This window comes from Dreissena polymorpha, chromosome 4, assembly GCF_020536995.1.
Source record: "Dreissena polymorpha isolate Duluth1 chromosome 4, UMN_Dpol_1.0, whole genome shotgun sequence".
Taxonomy (NCBI): Eukaryota; Metazoa; Mollusca; class Bivalvia; order Myida; family Dreissenidae; genus Dreissena; species Dreissena polymorpha.
The window spans coordinates 113710611-113730101 of NC_068358.1; the positions used below are offsets into that span (position 1 = coordinate 113710611).

General features: G+C 34.8%; 2 protein-coding genes across 14 annotated transcripts in view; one reads left to right on the top strand and one right to left on the bottom strand.

Annotated features, from left to right (window-relative positions):
• LOC127879510 (protein SDA1 homolog) overlaps window positions 1-19491 on the bottom strand; it is a 317665-nt gene that overhangs the window by 46126 nt on the left and 252048 nt on the right. The window contains exon 1 of one of the 10 annotated variants that reach the window (XM_052426385.1): window positions 5944-6015. The exons of 8 other annotated variants lie outside the window; for them this stretch is intronic. In XM_052426385.1, the coding sequence (XP_052282345.1) occupies window positions 5944-6000 (57 nt within the window). In that variant the 5' untranslated portion in view covers window positions 6001-6015. Of the gene's footprint in view, window positions 1-49; window positions 189-5943; window positions 6016-19491 lie in introns of those variants that run through there. One more of the 10 variants, XM_052426387.1, reaches the window with a different exon arrangement.
• Window positions 6183-19491, top strand: part of LOC127879511 (thyrotroph embryonic factor-like) — a 292222-nt gene continuing 278913 nt past the window's right edge. For 2 of the 4 annotated variants that reach the window (XM_052426395.1, XM_052426396.1), the window contains exons 1-5: window positions 6183-6349; window positions 7281-7477; window positions 7739-8009; window positions 8487-8618; window positions 14099-14263. In XM_052426395.1, the coding sequence (XP_052282355.1) occupies window positions 6259-6349; window positions 7281-7477; window positions 7739-8009; window positions 8487-8618; window positions 14099-14263 (856 nt within the window). In that variant the 5' untranslated portion in view covers window positions 6183-6258. The remainder of the gene's footprint in view (window positions 6350-7280; window positions 7478-7738; window positions 8010-8486; window positions 8619-14098; window positions 14264-19491) is intronic. The other 2 variants (XM_052426397.1, XM_052426399.1) reach the window with 1 other exon arrangement.

Sequence of the window (19491 nt, forward strand, 5' to 3'; positions counted from 1 at the left end):
CATAACAAAACTATGAAAGTAGTACATTTTCTCAATATAAAAGAATTACTTCATCTTTGTATGATCCGGGATCTCGTTTAATTAAGTTCTGCAACTGCGGTAAATTGTTTGGAAGTTTATTTCTATTTCTTTCACTCATTTTGTATGTTGACAGTACAACACGTGAAAACGGCGGAAGTAAACAATAATCGCGTACTTAAGGTTACAATGCACAATGATCTTGAGCCAGTACCAGTGTAGACTGTAGCGTAAAGACATACTGCAATTATTTATAAAATACCGATAAATAAAGTAACACGTTTATTGATATATCTATAATGAAATAACCCTGAAATGAGTTACCTATGTAAACCTGCAGGTGCAGTTCAATAACAACAGGTGTATTAGACAGGATGCACACAGATTTGTCTCCGAAGATAACGTTTAAACACACCTTGTTTATCAGAGACATGGTAGCACCCCGCAACTGCGGTCCAGGTGAAAGTGGCTGTCGAATGCGGTAAGTTCCGCATTCCTGACCAACACCCACTCACGGACCACAGGCGCGTCCTCCATTTCATCGCTTATCTTAACATCTTTAATTTATAATAGATCTGCTATGCTTTGTTTTAAGTGTTTTAATTGTGTATAATATATGTGTTGATATTGAATAATTATGTGTTAATATTAAAATGTGTATAATATATTGTTAATATTGAACCATACAAGATAGCTTTAATGCAGTTTTAGGTATCTTACCCTTTGTCTTATATGTACTGTATGTGTTTGTAACATGCAAAATAGTATGCACTTAATGTACAGTTGTACTTAATTGGTGTTTTATGTGCTTTAACCGTGTCTTTGTACTTTAAATGCTTATATAATATATTTAATCTTTCTTTTAGCTCATTTATACTTGTTATACCACTGTGAAAACATTTATTTTCGTCAGCACGAAATTTCGTCGTTTATTAAAAGAAGACGTTTTCGTCAGCACTTAAGTTCGCCAATTCCTGGCTTTGAAAAAGAAAATAAAAAGAAAAAAATGCTTCAGTCAATTTCTTTGTCAATCATGTCCGAAATATATCGCGGTTGCGATTAATCGTGGTGGGGAAAGAGGGAGAACACTTGAATGTCACTTGCAGGAGGTGGGGCCGGTTTGTCACATGCCAATTAATATACTAGTCTTTTGTTGATCGTTATTATGATAATCAAATTAGTGGGACCGAATAACCGTAGCTGTGCGGGCCTGAATTGAGGGACAATTTCTTTGCCCCAAGGTTTGGTTGGCGCGGCGTGGTCCAGACGACTGGGTCGGCTCAGGAAACTGAGCTGACACAGAGACCCGGGTCATCTTGTACTTTGGCGATGACGGTTCAGGCGACTTGGTCGACTCGGGAAACTGAGTCGATACATAAACCCGTGAATTGGTTCCGGTGACTGGGTCGACTCAGAAAACTGAGTTTGCACAGACAAGCTATTTGCCGATACGGTCCCCGTTTCATATCCGTCTCATCTAGAGTCCGTGTCCTAACGAATAATCATGTCCCATATTTGAACAAAATTAAGACATGATGTGTGATCAACACCAGACTTATATACATTCTCCGAATTGATTTTAAAGGGATCTTTTCACGGTTTGGCAAATTTACAAAATTGAAAAAAGTTGTTTCAGATTCGCAAATTTTCGATTTAGTTATGATATTTGTGAGGAAACAGTATTACTGAACATTTACCAAAGTCCAATATAGCCATTATATGTATCTTTTGACGATTTGAAAACCTAAAAATTATAAAGCGTTGCAACGCGAAACGATTGAATAATTTGGAAACTACGAAGATTGCTTATATAAGGTATACAATACTTATTTTGTGTATACACGGCGGAATAACCGAGAGGGCTAATGCGTTTTTACTTCAGACTAACTCTAGGACTCCGGGGGTCACTGGTTCGAGCCTTGGTAGCGGCTACTTTTTTCCTTGTTTTAATTTTATTCATGACTTTTTACTGGAGCTTTTAAGATCCAATGTTTACATTTATCAATATAAAGCATTTAATGACAAACTTCAAAATATGCCAAAATCTGTGAAAAGGCCCCTTTAACATGCATATTAATTGTCATGTATAAGTCTTATAAGTCTCTAATAACTCATTCCATGAGTGGCCAATGTTTTTTCTTTTTTTTTTTATATGCAAATCTGTGATAAATGTAAATATTGGATGAGACTATAATAAATAAATAAATAATAATAATAATAATAATAATAATAATAATAATAATAATAATAATAAGTTGATTACAAATTAATACAGAACAAATTGATTTGTGTTTGGTTGTTAGCGTTTAACTACAATAAAGGTGAGTTTTGTTTATGGGCTATCGATCTTTTTAATCATAGACAACTTCGACAATTGTTACGTACATGTTTCAAATCATTGTTATTTGTAGCAATTGTTTACGTTACAGGTAACGAGAAATTAGCAATTATGACGATAAGTTCCATCCAAACGTAGGGTAATTGTTTACAGAAATTCACTTTCATTTTCGCGCGATTTTCAGGAAATCCCGAGAAGCATTTTCGAATGACTGAGTATGACGCAATAAAACATTGCATTCAATCTAATTTAAACTCACTCGTCCATTGGTTGTTACAATTTAATCTGAACTGTGCCCTATGAAACCGCTGTCATTTATTGCAGTGTTAAATTTACACTTTAGAAAAATGGCGTTTGTTTGTGTTAATGAAATGTTTGAACACATTTATCGCGACTTTAAACCCGTCATCCGCGTTATTATTGGAGTAAGCGTATTAATTTAAATTTGCTTAATTCATTGACATTATTTTATTGACATGTCCATGATCTCCAACCCTACTTCCCCCTCCGTACGCCTTGACAGTCTCTCACTTCGGCCCTGCCGAACAGATGAATGTTTCGAGCATTTCAACATATCAGACCTAACCTGCCCTTCAAGCAGGACACATATTAAAGTGTAATTCTTCACCCTCTCCTACACGTACAGTATACAGCCTTATCTTGCCCATCATCAACAAGACCACATCTCTCTTTCTCACCAACCTCCCGTGCAGGGTGGTCATGACCACCGTGCAGGGATGGTCATGTTTCAGTTGGTCATGATATAGTCGGTCGGGATTCTCATTGAACCTGCTCTCTTATTAGCTCGTCAAACATTCATTACCAGGTGGATCAGTGCCGTGTATGAGCCATTCCTGAATAAATTGGAAATCGCTCACTGCCTTTACCACAAACCGTTGCCGTTAGGAGAAATCAGTCTCTAAAATAACGATACCTGTAAACTTCTTCAATATCAACATTTGAATCTATTTTATACCTAACAAAATAAGGTAGCTTCTTTATAAAAAGGCGGTGTTAAATATAACATTAATGAGGTCACATTGACGTTTATATTATTTAACCAGGTGCGTTTAAATAGATGAAAAAAACTAAATAATTATTATGACTCTGTCTTTTACTTAAAAAATGAAAAAAATCGCAACTCTGACATTCCAGAATGTAAAATATTTCAACATTATTATGTTCAATGCATTAACACCTAAAACAGCCATTAAGTCATTATAGCAAGTAACTATAACATTCTGTACAACAGTGACACTTACAGACTTCATCATGTTAGGATACGCATTATGCAGTGAACTTTTAAATGTGCTTGTATCCATGAAATTAAACGAAAGCATATGATAGTAAAAATATATAAAACTTTATTAACCTGGGAAATAAGTTTAAAACTCAGAGGAATGGTAACAAACCTAGCCTTAGCGCACATACATTTTTAGTTTTTATTAGTCATAAAACAGAGGTGAATTTTTAAACAAAAGAAACTTAATATGTCCCATTTTAAACCGTTTGACACCAGTCCCCGGTCTTACTCTACATTCGTCTATAACGCCGCGATATGAACGGGTTTGCAGAAACCAAATATTTAGATCGGAGAATAAACATATATATTGTTACTATTTTATCATTTAAGTCCTCTCATTCATTACTCGGCAGTTTGTCCCAAGTATTTACCTCTCGCCAAGTCAACGATAGCTCCGCTCACCTACTTACCTGACTTTGAGATTGAAAAACTTCAACAACAATAAACGAGCTTTTAACCCGAGTTATTTTGGGCAATAAATTATACCATGCAAGATCAAAAAGAGGGTTTATCAAGCTACATGTATATATATATATATATATATATATATATATATATATATATATATATATATATATATATATATATATATATATATATATATAGCAGATATTCGAAACTAACATGCATTTGATTTACAATCGCGCAATGACCGCAGGTGACATATTATGTAACGTTAGTTCATATAGTATAATATTGTAATATTGCCCCAGTACAAATATAATGAAATAATTCACGTTTTGGGGAAAAAGAAACGCTCCCATAATATTCTGCTAATTAAATGTAGAATTTTTAAAATCACAGTCCAGAAACCCCTAAAAACTTTTCACAACATCGAGTACAGTACATCAACTTAATGTTGCACTTTGTGAAATATTTTTAACGTTCTACTCTTATCAAAACGGCCAAACAACGATTGGCCATTACGGACCACCATACATTTAATCCCTTATCGATGACCACACGCACTCGCGTTGCACATAGTTTTTCAGTTTACACGGTTTAGGAACATAGCGTACTACTTACCAGGATAAAATGTATTGGACTCGGTAACAACTGGAATTTCAATACAATATACAAAGCTAAATATAGGTTCAGTATTAATACTGTTAAAAAATGAGCATACTATTTTTGTTTGATTTGCTTATAAAAATAAATATTTTTAATTACTTCAAGTTTAATATGAGTTTATCGGCCATTCTAAATGCGCCAGTTTAATAAATATAGATAAACGTATTTGATTATGTGAACAAAATCTCAAATATGCAGTGTTTTAAATATGTAAGGCGCTTTGATTTCAGCAAATTTGGAGATAAAAGTGAGAATATAACGCCATTTGTATCCATGTGTAAAGATCCTTGCCGACATGTGACAAGTAGATCATTTATTTTTCTTTGTCTAGAAATCCATCGTTGACACATAATTGAGTGATCGCCATTTAGGCTCTACTTTGATATCCCAATCAAAGTATGACATTAGTCAGAGACATATCAAGAAATATTGTTTGATTGTCTATTGATTTATCTTTGCATAAGTGTTAAACATATCGTCCCATAATTTATAGTCAACATTAAATTTTGTTCAAATTGATTTCAAGAGCATCAGATTTGTGTTTCAGCTAAAAATATTTAAGCAACGGTCTATAAATAATAATGTTTGTTGCAACCATTGTGGAATATTTTATTATATTTTCATATTGAAAACCCAGCAATTAATATATATTTTTTTATTCATAGCATCTATGTGTTCTTTTTAAATAAATCAGTACGACAATATTTAACAAGACTTTGAACTTTTGTTAATAGCATCAAAATAAATTGAAAATCATCTATTAATTCAGTCTGTAAATCAACATTTATTAATACTATTTTTTAATTAACGCACTAAATCTTACATTTAAGTAATGATTTATTTAAATCGTAAATTAACTTTCAATAAAGATACATGTTACTTACATTTTTTGTTTGGTACCTAAAATTATTCTTTTTTAAAAGTTCAGTGGTAACTCATTCATGCCCCTTAATTCTTTACTGTAGGCTTTGCATTTATGAATACATTAAAAATTAATCACCAGTTTGCAAATATGTTTCCCTTATGTAAGCCAATAATAGGTGTCATTAACCTCTCGTTGTAGGTATACCTCTATAAAGATCCATTTTCCGAAGCCTCCACAACATTTACTATATACAATTTACCGAACTAGTTATTTACCGAAACCTCTACTTACCCGACACTACCGTGACTAATTTATATGTATTCATTCATTCGTTAAAAAAATACTAACTCTAGTTTTGAAGTTTTCTTTAATTGACAACTGCTTTATTCGTTCATTTTTAACCATCTTTTTCCACCATGAAAATATATCCCGTCTCCAAGTTATCATGCATTATATGAAATTTTGATCCTCCGTCGTGATATTTTTCACATTTGCTTCAACGTGACTTGATGTTTTGGTCTATATTAAGCAACCCAATGAATATCGCCGTTGGACAAAATTGACGGTTTTGATTGGTTTGTCACTAGTCTGTGCGCACTGTTTCTTTACATTCGCTACAAGGCCACAAAGTTGTGATCAATTTGTCTGAGAAAGTTTGCGATCATGTCGAATTTTAGGTACACAGGCCACGGATTTTCTCTCAAGGCACTGTTGGAGGATCCGGATTTACAAAATCCAACAAATCTTCAAACAGGCAAGTGTTTTTATGCTTTTAACAGAAGTGTAGCTAATTGTGCGCAAGTTCATTAGTTGTGTTACTTGACCTACTTTTACGACATAGTTGAGTACAGATGTACCCAACAAACACATTTACCGTTGATTAAGAGACGACAGAAAAAAATGACAACGCCAAATGTGGCATATTATAATAATATTTTAATGTTTGATGTTTGTCTATTACACTGTCCTTTTAACATGTGATGTTTGCCTATTACACTGTCCTTTTATAAATAATATTTTAATACAAATGCATGTGATAAATAAGAACATTGCATAGGTAGTAAACGATGAAAACATAATAAACACTATTACTAATTGCAACCGCATTATGTACAAATAAGAATAATGCATAGGTAGTAAACACATCACATTATGATAAAAACTTAATAACTACTATTACTAATTCAGTAATTGCAACCGCGTGACATACAAATTTATGTATATACAAAGTTTATACAAAAAATCAGTAGAGACAGCAATTTGTCCCAAAATAAATAGTACTGACAGCAAAAACCTGCTAACCAGTATGTGATTTTAACTGTTAAGTAAGATTAACTTTGAGAACTTCAATAATTTGTTCAGATTCTGAAAGAACTTTCTCGTCATTCATTTTCTATTATTTGTCAATTTTTTCTCTACATGTCCCTTAGAAGAAAAGTCTAAACGATTAGATTGGATGCAACAAGGAAGGGTTACAGTTTTTAGTGCAGTCAGTTCCAAATTAAATAATCGTTGAAAAATCATTCTGCAATATAGTAGCGCCCCATTGGTGCAATAAGGTACTATGTGCCTTCTAATTTCAATGTCACTTGGTACCTTTTTGCACCAAGGGGGCGGTAGATTTCAACTGTAAAAACTGTAAGGTGTTGTTCTCTAATAGTAAGGTGTTGATGTTTACTGAGCAGTTGGCCCTAGTTCGAAGAAGGCCGGCAAGAACACTGGAAATGTGCACAGCTACAACTCTGCCTTCCTGGCGTCGGGCCTGTGGGACAAGAGTCGTAACCATGGCAGCGACGCATTTGACCTGGAGTACATGGATCTGGATGAATTCTTGTCAGAGAATGGCATTCCTGTGTCTCTTGAGGACCACGACGACTCAGAGGTACTCCAAATAGGTTTTATGGCACCAAAAATTAGGCCTCATATGCCAAGCTGATAGGACTTTCCATGGTGCTAAAATTGTTACTTTTGAAATCACCCAGTCTTAATCAAAAGTACTTAATGAACACAAAGAATTGTGGTAACCTGTGTCTCAAACAATGAGCTAAAATAAGTATAACAAATGAGGTTTAATACTGATGAGAAGACATAAATAAAATAATTTGTGTTTTGCATCACATGTTTTTCTTCTTTTTTTTTCCAGGCAATCAATCTGTTGGCATCCGCGCTCGGTAGCTCCCCACCCAGTTCTCCCAAGCAGAGCCCAGCAAGTCCTCACAGTCCACCTCATGGTTTGAACACAAGCTCCAAGTCCCAGAGGATGAACCTGATGACTTCGATGAGCCCCAAGAGAGAACTGTCGCCCCTGTACATGCCCATGAGCCCTGATGGCATGCGCATTGTCTCCCCCAACAGCTTGAGCCCAGTCATGTCCCCAGCCAGACAGGAGCAGCCCACATCGGCCATTGAGCGATGTAAGTGAATTGTTTAGTGCTTTCAGTGGGGATTTTCTAGAGCTGATGATGATAATAGGGCTGTGTGCCTTCCCCTTTGATACGCCAGTTCATCCTCTGACATATAGTTATATAATTAATTATTGACATTTAAATATATCTTTGATTTAAGTAATGAAAATTAACATTTTTAGATAAATTCTAACAAAAGTTTAAATGTTCCAGCGTTCATAAGTCATTTGCATTTATTTTAAGTCTTTGTGTGCATGCTTTTTATGTGTAAATCAATTATATAACTTACCAAAATTTTTTTCGTAATATAAAAATATTGTATTAAGCTTTGTACACAAACTTTTATGTGCAAGTTGATATGTGGTTTTTTTTCTCGTCATTTTGAGAAAAAGAGTGTGGTCATAAAAGTACAAAATTTAATACTTCAATATTGAAACATAATCAAAATAAATTCAAAATAGTAAAAGTTACCATTCTTTATCACAGGTCTCCTTGATGACAATTTTGGCATCAAAAATACATTACCATGGAAACCGCAAGTGACTGTTGTCAAGAAGACAGCTACACCCGCAAAGCCCCAGTACAAGCCTGAAGAGTTGTCAATGACAACCATTCCAGGTGATTATTTGTTGTTCTCACTTTGGTCACAACCAGCATCATCATAGTCACTCTGTGTATGGGTATTTTGACACCATTTTACATAACATTTCCTTTCCTTTTGTGTGGCTTGAGTTAGATTTTTTGGGCAAGGATGGACGTTATTATCTAGCTTTAATAATAATAATTAATATACACTCCCAAACAATATACATATGCCAAAAATGTGGCCAGGTGGGGATAGAAGTTGTTATCATTGGTTTTATAATCCAGTTCCAGTGATTTATTTTGAAATCTACATCAATGAGTCTCTGGGACTCGCATATTTTAAACAATGGGTCCAAACTGAAAACAATGGGTCCCAGATTGTGTCTTTGTAAATTCGTTACAAATAATCTACTTAGCATGATACATCTTAGCATGGGGCTCTTTTATGCAATTTTACAGCTAAAAACAGAAATATGTTTATAGCAAGTAAAATCTTTATTTGTTTTACTTTTAATAACAAACAGTGAAGCATACAACATCTTAAACAGAGAACTTTTAAAATCTTTAACAATTTGGACTGACTAGACTTTTAATAAATTGGATGAATAGTGTTTATAATATTTTGGTCAAAATTAGCCCTTTCAAACAGTGTGACAAAATACAATTTTTCCTTTGGTCAAAAGGTTTACAACTTCAATACAGATTTAGTGTAACAACACTCATAATGTATTTTAGGTGAATAGCCTTCTCGCCTTGTTTTTTCTCTAAATAGGGAGAGCTTTTTCCACAAATTCATTCCGGGAAAAATTGCACAACTTCACTCTTATGAGTTTATCTTTTAATTCCCTACAGTTAACCTGTTCCTGAATTTGGTCGAGACCTTATTCTGTATAGTAAAACCCCTCTCACATCCTGCAGTATAAACAGTAGATGTCTGTGTTGTTATATGTACTTACATTCTACGTAACATAGGATGGAATACTGAACGATCTGTATCACTATTATGTATGTACCATATAAAAATAAAGGTTGCTATTTATTTCAGAACCTGCAAATTTTAATTGTCACTTAAGAAAAACCAACACTGCTCAATTAATCCAGAAAAGTATAATAACATCACTTTACTAAATAAATAATAACTGTCTGCGCTCACAACAGACGAACGCAAACTGTGTTTTCCGCCATTTATTCTTCATATTTAAACCACATGGTTTACATCGAGGCTGTGTTATCGATAAATATCTACACAGCGAGTTACAATTGTTCAGGATCAATTTCAAAAAGCTTTTTTCGGTCGCATTTTCTTTGTTTACTATCCGGGACGGCCAATTAATCGTCCACTAACTTTTAATAAAATGCCATAACTGATTGGATAATTGATATATTTCAACCAATCAAAATACGCGTACTACATTCCCAATGTAGTAATGTGACTTCCATTCTACTTTTCAAAACGGTGTTGACATGTGTTTTGCTTATATCCACGAATCATACTTGATATCATGTACAACTTTGACGATGTTGAAAATCAGAATTTTTAAACAATGCGTCCCGAGAACGCACATGTTTGAGAATGATGCGTCCCCAGAAAAAATGTGCGTCTGGCACGCGGGACGCACATCAAAATTAATCACTGCAGTTCATAACAGATGCAACATTAGCATTTTGTCCATATTTAAATACTATTCCAACTTCATTTACCTAGATAAAATTAGTTACCATGTATGCTATTACTTACATACTATTGTATGAAAGATTATTATGGTAAAATCACCTCCAATTCCAGAAAAATTGGAGTTGCCAGTTGCATATTCATAGTAGCCCCCGCCTGAGCACTTAAACCAGTGTTTTGTGTCTAGATTGAATGTAACAGGCAAAATTGCGGGCTGCCTGTGCTTGCAGAAAACACTGGCAAAATTTAATTATTTGCAGATGAAATTACTTAAAATAATCATGAGCATTTAAAATCATTAATTTCTCTGCAGGGAAAGGGGAAAAAAGCCGACCACTACAAAAATTGCTATTTTAAGCATTTTTAATCTTTTTTTATACGTTAAAGTGGCTTAACTGAAATCAAAATCTTCTGAGGATTCATTAAATTATTACATCATAATGCTAATATCATTTTGCCAATTTCAAGAACGACTTGGTGGACATTTAGTTGTGTTTTTTTACCATTGATAGTCCAGTAACTAGGAAAAGCAAATAACAGTGTTATTCACTCTGTAATAAGTTTCAAATTTTAAATATTTCCCTACTGAAGAACAGAAAATAAAGAATTATTCATCCCCTGTAAGAAGGTTCTTGTTACCCCCCCCCCCCCCCCCCCCCCCCCCCCCCCGATTCTAATACTGAGAGCTCCGGAATGGCACTTTTGAGCGTCAGTAAAAAGGTTTAATAAACTTATATTTATCATGACTCGCAGATAACCCCTATTGATTATCAGGTCACTAGGTCAAGGGTCAAGGTCACAGTGCCAAATAACATATTCACAAAATGGCTGTCAAGGTCACGGTGACTCAACTTAGAAAAATGGTTTCTGGATGATAACTCAAGAATGCTTACGCCTAGGATCATGAAACTTCATAGGTATATTGATCATGACTGGCAGATGAAATAATGATGAAACTTGACCAGGATGTATGTCTGGACAATATCTAGGTCAAGTTTGACATTTGGTAAAGATCGAATGAACCGACTCCCCTAATGTGAGCGAACTAGGGCCATCTTGGCCCTCTTGTTTTTCAAGAAGCATGGGTGTGGTAGACTGGGGACAGACCATGTCTCAGACGTTTACTTATATGCCATGTAAAACCCGTGTTTTAATAAGAGCACGACATTGTTGCTGACATATTCAAATTCCACGCATGGAAAACGTGCGTGTTGAAACAGACCATGTGCGGTAACTAAATAGTCGTGCAACTCAGTACATTTTGTATTTTAAAATGAAAAGCTTTCATCGGAATTAATGCACATAATGAGTAAGTATTGACCTACTGAAACTATAGAAAAAATTTACCCCAATTTAGGAACAATATTTACGAACAATAAATTAAATTTAAGTCACTTATTGATTGGTTGTTATAACCAAATATGAACAGTGCTCTATGCTTGGAAATTTTGTCTTTTAATTTACATGTGTTCATTGGGAATTATCCCATCCAACAATTATTCACTTTGAAAATGCGCTTGCGAAAATGGCAAAAGTTTGTGTTTATGCGATTTTCGAACACACTAGCGTCAATACATATATTTTAGTTTTGACCATTGAAATCGTAATTGCTTTGGATTATAAGATAAAAGATTGAGAAGGAGCATGATGTATCCAGCAATCAATACATGCGGTAGGGTTTACTAAAATATTAATGGAAGTGAAATTGGGACTTCCAACTGTATCATCTGGGACGTCCAAAATGTAAGGCTTGGAAGTCGGGAACCCCAATTTTGAAAGCTATTGGAAGCGCTGTCTTCATGTTCATATTGCAAAAAGTGATCTCCTTCCAGTGCGTTTTTGTCTTTCAAAATGGGGGCCAGTGTTAAGCCTCGTTTCTAATGGACAAAAGTATTTATGTTTCTCAAATGGGGCCTAAAAAATCCCAATTTAAAGTTTCCAAAAAGAATTATTTTTTCAGATCTCAACATTTAGTTGAACTCCCATCCCATAAGTTGACACTTAGTAAAATATAATATTGAACACACTTTTATTCACATATCTTAAAGCATTTGTATGCAAAACAACAACATCACTAATTTACATGTACCAATTTTAGTAAAAATGCAGTGATTTTTATCCAACCCAAATGGACCCTATTCCATTCAGAAAATGGGGGAAAAAACATTGCATTCTCAAATATCGGTCAAGACCTTATCTGTGACATGCTAGTATTCCTGTCGTTTTAATCTCATCTTTATAACTCGGTGTCAGTCTACGGCTAATGTTTGCGCACAACAACTCCCAAGTCACTGCATCTGTGGTTTGATTATTTGAGGTTACACTGCTAGGCATTTCTCTGAATCAACAATAAAGTCTTAATTATAAATTTAAAAAAAATCAAACAATTAGGTATGACCATGAAGTAGTGATTATATAGATCATTTTAGACCCAAAAGGCAACAAAATTAATTTTATTAAAGACCTTTCTACTAGATTCAAGTTTTTAAGGCTTCATTTCCAACCCTTAGTTACTAATAAGCAGCAAACAGCATAAAACCTGAACAGACTGCAAGTTACTTGCAGGCTATTCTGGTTTTATGCTGGTTGCAAAAGCCATTTTCACTGTGCTTTTGTGGGGAGAAGGGTTAAAACAAATGAAGGGCAAGCCTTGCAGATTTTATAAATGACTGAATCCAAGCCTCACAAGATTGATGTATTACAACTGCGATTGTTTTCTTTCTTTATAAAGTACCGGAAAACAGCAGTTTCCCACTCTGGTAAAAAACTATAAAATTCCCGATTGCTGTCCAAAGTATTCCCAATTGAAGGTTTTCAAAAAAATATTTTTTTGTTAATTAACTGAAACATTTAGTTCTTTAACATATGCAGCTGTATGGCTTGAAGCTAAGTTAAAACAATATTGACAACTTGAAAGCACTAAGTTATCAATTTAAAGGTATTTGTTATCAACAAATCCAATACCACCAATTTCCCAATCTAAAGACTTCATTAAGCGAATTTTCCCACTGTCAGTGGTTTCTAGCTAAATGTTCCCGATTGGGCTGGTACCAGTACTTTTCCCAATCGGGTAAAAAAATCGCAATGTAAAAAAAAGATAGAGCAATAGCCTGATAGTGTCTATGTATTACACATTCAGAGTGTCTTCTGGTACATGCAGAATGCTATAGAATGTTTTAAAAAGGCAATCTTTGAATACATTTTCTTGGAAGTTCATAACATGTATAACAAAAGAGCATGTGTACATAAATTAAGTTCTTAGAAATGCCATGGCTGTTTGTAATTGTTATTGCGGTCATTAGTATGAACATGATGTCTGGCATAGCTGTCGGTATGTTCTGTGACATTTAATAAATTAATTCACCATATTGCAGGAATTGGCACTTAATATTGTTAAGGAAACAGATAAAGCCAAGTAATAACTGTATTACATTAATTGCTATATATTATTTCATAATTTATTTGAACAAATGTATTATGTATGGAAAGTTAAGGCAAGTAAATAATGACTGCAAGCACAAAATGTAATGGTGTTAACCCTAGATATGAACTTTGATTTCATGGGTCATGGTGTAACATGTGTGTGAGTTAAGTGACAAATATAGACATATTAGACATATTAATACAAATTATTTAAACTAGCATTATAATATTACACTTTTTTTTAGTTAAGAAGGACTGCTTTAAAGTAACTTTGATCAAATGCTAGAATAAGACTTGAGCATGAGACCATAAAAGTCAACTCAGTCACTGGAGTTATGATTGTTGGGTTATATAACACAAGTAAAATGTTCATGCATGCAAAGGGTGGGGACTGTATTCTCTCTCTTGGAAATTGTAGTCTACATGCAGAGAAGTCCAGTACCGAACTACTCTGCAAGTATTTCCCCTCGTTCGACCAAAACTTGGTCTCAGAGCTCTAAACGCTCATACAGTGACGATGATGATGATGATGATAGTGATAGCGACAATGATGATGAGATCGTAACGCAGAACAATGTCCCAGGTAAAACAAACACATGTTTTTCAAGGTTTGAGCTTGAGCCTGTTGTTCTGATACTGGAACTCTTCAGAAGATACAAACATTTCCAGCTGAACCCTTGATAATTGCTACTGTCATCGTCACATTTGTGTCGGTCGTTTAGAGAAACCAAGTACAACATTCTAGTTTTGCATGTATATGTCATTGGTGTAAGGAATTTTTAGCTCACCTGAGCACAACGTGCTTATGGTGAGCTTTTGTAATCGCCTTTTGTCCATTGTTCGTCGTGCGTTGTGCGAAGTCAACATTTGCCTTGTTCACTCTCTAGTGGCCACATTTATTGTCCAATCTTCATGAAATTTGGTCAGAAGATTGGTTTCAATGATATCTTGGATGAATTCGAAAATGGTTACGTTTGCTTGAAAAACATGGCTGCCAAGGGGCGGGGCATTTTTCCTTAAATGGCTTTATATGGCTATAGTAAAATCTTGTTAACACTCTAGAGGCCACATTTATTGTCTGATCTTCATGAAACGTGGTCAGAAGATTCATCTCAATAATATCTTGGACGAGATGGAAAATGATGCCGGTTGGTTAAAAAACATGGCTGCCAGGGGGCGGGGCATGTTTTCCTTATATGGCTTTAGTTAAACCTTGTTAACACTTTAGAAGCCACATTTATTTTCCGAACTTCATGAAACTTGCTCAGATTTGTCCCACTGATATCTTTGATGAGTTCAAAAATGGTAACCTTTGCTTGAAAAACATGGCTGCCACGGGGCAGGGCATTTTTCCTTATATGGCTTTATATTGCTATAGTAAAATCTTGTTAACACTCTAGAGGCCACATTTATTGTCCAATCTTAATGAAACTTGGTCAGAAGATTCATCCAAATAATATCTTGGACGAGTTTGAAAATTATGCCGGTTGGTTGAAAAACATGGCCACCAGGGGACGGGGCATTTTTCCTTATATGGCTAAAGTAAAACATTGTTAACACTCTAGAGGCCACATTTATTGTCCAATCTTGATGAAATTTGGTCAGAAGATTTGTCTAAATGATATCTTGGATGAGTTACGTTTGCTTGAATAACATGGCCGCCAAGGGGCGGGGCATTTTTCCTTATATGGCTATATAAGGCTATAGTAAAATCTTGTTAACTTTCTAGAGGCCACATTTATAGTCCGATCTTCATGAAACTCGGTCAGAAGATTCATCCCAATAATATCTTGGAAGAGTTCAAAAATGATGCCGGTTGGTTGAAAAACATGACCACCACAGGGGCGGGGCTATTTTCCTTATATGGCTATAGTAAAACCTTGTAAACACTGTAGAGGTCACATTTATTTTCCGATCATCATGAAACTTGGTCAGAAGATTTGTTCCAATGATATCTAGGTTGAGTTTGAAAATGGTTTTGGTTGCTTTCAAAACATGGCCACCAAGGGAGGGGCATTTTTCCTCATATGGCTATATATGGCTAAAGTAAAACCTTGTTAACACTCAAGAGGCCACATTTATTGTCCAATCTCAATGAAATTTGGTCAGAAGATTGGTCTTAATGATATCTTGGATGAGTTCGAAAATAGTTATGTTTGCTTGAGAAACATGGCTTCCTAGGGGTGGGGCATTTTCCTAACATGACTACAGTAAAATCTTGTTAACACTCTAGAGGCCACATTTATAGTCCGATCTTCATGAAACTTAGTAAGAAGATTCCTCCCAATAATATCTTGGATGAGTTCAAAAATGATACCGGTTGATTGAAAAACATGGCTGCCAGGGGGGCGGGGCATTTTTCCTTATATGGCTATAGTAAAACCTTGTTAACACTCTAGAGGCCACAGATATTTTCCGATCTTCGTGAAACTTGGTCAGGACATTTGTCCCAATAATATCTTGTTATCTCAGGTGAGCGACTTTGGGCCTTTCAGGCCCTCTTGTTTAAAGATTGGGATTTTGGGACCCAGAATCTGGGTTTTGAGGGGACGTTAATGCAACAAATCCAATTAATGGGAACAAACTTTGGAGTTGTTAATTTGAGACAAAGTGCATGAAAAGAAATTCTGCTTTGAAATGATTCTTTAGTTTTGCAGCATATATATTATGTTTTAAAGTTAATAAGCTGGTTGCTACCATTTTTTTTATGTAGTTTAGTATACAATTCACACTGTCTGTTTGGTATATATATTTTTTTTTCGTTAAAAATCAGGTTCACTGTGCAGTATTCGGCCCCAATGCCAATGGATTATTTTTTTCCCAAATCGGACCTTAAAAATTCCCAATGGAAGGTTTTCACAAAAAAATAAATATTTTTGTTGTTGTTTGGATTAATACATTTTGTTCATCTCCCATCCAGTCATATAAGTTCACCCTTAGAAAAAATAATGCTTAAAACACTTCTATTCACAATTTGAAGCATTTTTAACCAAAAGAGCAACAACAGTAATTTCCCAATTTTAGTAAAAAAGCCGCTAATTTTCCCTATTCCATGGGACCTGACCCCATTCTCAAAATGGTGAAAAAAACAACAATGTATAATGCATGCAGTGCATGGCTCCTCACCCCTATGAATACTGGGCATATAGAAAAAATGTGGCAAACAAACCATTGTGAAGATAATAACATCACATGCATGTTTATTCCATCATGCAGAAATGTTAGGAAAGTATAAGCACTCATAAAGGGTTATGGGAAATTATAGACATACCAAATCCCTTATCATGTGAGTGAATTGTCGTTATCATATGTGAGTTAATGTCCCATATCATATGTGAGTTAAAGTCCCATATCATATGCGAGTTAATTGCCTTTATCATATGTGAGTTAAATCATCAACTTAAATGTCCTTATGATATGTTAGTTAATGACCCATATCATATGTGAGTTAGTGTCCCATATCATATGAGCGTTAATTGCCCTTATCATATGTGAGTTTAAGTCCTAATCATATGTGTAGTCATCGCCCTTATCATATGTGAGTTAATTGTCCTTATCATATGTGAGTTATTTGCCCTTATCATATGTTAGTTTATTGTCCTTTGCAAGTAAAAGTTAATTGCCCTTATCATTTATGTGTGTTAATTGCCTTTATCATATGTGAGTTAATTGTTCTTATCATATGAGAGTTATTTTCCCTTATCATGTAGAGTAAATGGCCCTTATCATGTTTCAGATAATTGCTTTTATCATATGTGTGTTAATTGCCTTTATCATATTTGAGTTAATTGTTCTTATCATACATGTATGTGAGTTATTTGCCCTTATCATGTAGAGTAAATGGCCCTTATCATGTTTCAGATAATTGCCATTATCACATGTATGTTAATTGCCCATATCATACATGTATATAAGTTAATTGTTCTTTTCATATGTCAGTTATTTGCCCTTATCATGTGTGAGTAAATGGCCCTTGTCATGTTTGAGATAATTGTTCTGATCACAAACACATATATGTGATTTTATTGGCCTCATCATTTGTGAGTTGAAACCCTTTAATGGGTTAAAACCCTTTAACAATTTCAGTTAAGGCTTGTGCAGTTAATAACCTAAGCATTTTGTTTTAATCATTTTGAATTTGTTAATACTGTGTTAAAGAAATGTTGAATTAGTTTTTTGATATCCTAGCTTTTTATTTTCTAGAGTTATGGATGAGTGCCTTTCTCGTTCAGTGAATACCTTGGTAATAAAAACAATTATTCATTACTTTTAAGAAATTTTATTGGTTTAAATCTGGATAACATATACAACACACAGATCTATTAAATTTTACGATAAATGTGTCCATTAATTTTTGCCTAAAATAACTGTAATAAATAACAAATCAGATAAAAACTAGTGTTAAACAACAACATTAATATTTTCATGGGGCTTTTATCCCTTAGTCATTTAATCAGCCATTTCTCAAATCAAACCTAATAAGCTTCATTAATGAAGAGAAGTGAGCAGATCTATTAGTACAAAGAAAAAAATTTAGTCCACATTGTTTGTCCATCTTATTATGAGACCAAATATAAGTCACAGCAAACTGCAGTCAGTTTTGATCCTCTGCCTTTAACTTGATAATTATCTGGATTTTTATTAGAAATACAACCGGATTTAAACTGTTTTCACTGCAAATACTGAGTGCATGCCTTGCTTGAGGCTTTTTAGTGTTTACTTCTTAAGAATTTATCTAATTACCATTTACCTTTACAAACAGCCAACAGCAATCACTTAAACAAATCTCAACCTGCATCCTTGTCAAGGACATAACTGTTACATAAATTGTATAACCACAAAACTGCTATGGTATTCCCCTTAACTAAGTAAACCCAGTTGAACTGTTGTTGTAATTTATCATTTCATCATTTAAAAGCACTTCATCAAAATCATTTTTAAAAGCATTGTCATCGTTTGACTTCATGGCCGAGCGGATATGAGTAAACAACTTGTTAATGTGTTGTAGCAGTTTATATAATTAATTTCATTCTCCATTTTCATTCTCACTAATAGTCTCGCTGAAATAAAGTTCTCCTAAATTTGGATTTTACATGCATTTTTGTCTGCCAATTGATTATACTTTGGCCCCTTCTCCCAAGCCATAAAGTCAATCTTTATGATGTTTATTATATTGCATAAAATGAACCTGGCTCTGTGAAAATCGGGAAAAATGCATGTGCATCAATTGTTGTCCCCAATTAGCCTGTGCAGTCAGCACATGTTTATCATGGATGAAAAAGTCCATTTTAATTGTATTTTTTAGAGAAAATCCAGTTAAGACCTCGTCCTCACAGGGAAAACCAGGCTTAATGCTTGTGCATTAAGTGTTGTCTCAGCCTAGCTTGTGTTGTCTCAGCCTAGCCTGTGTTGTCTCAGCCTAGCCTGTGTTGTCTCAGCCTAGCCTGTGTTGTCTCAGCCTAGCCTGTGTTGTCTCAGCCTAGCCTGTGTTGTCTCAGCCTAGCCTGTGTTGTCTCAGCCTAGCCTGTGTTGTCTCAGCCTAGCCTGTGTTGTCTCAGCCTAGCCTGTGTTGTCTCAGCCTAGCCTGTGTTGTCTCAGCCTAGCCTGTGTTGTCTCAGCCTAGCCTGTGTTGTCTCAGCCTAGCCTGTGTTGTCTCAGCCTAGCCTGTGCAGTCTGCATTTACATATCAGGGACAACAATTGAAGCTTTAAAAAAATATTTGTTTTAAAGGAAGTAATTGAATCAAGTTAAGTTGGAAAGTGTCCTCAGGGGTGTGATTTTTCCGCGGATCCGCGGATTTCCGCGGATCGG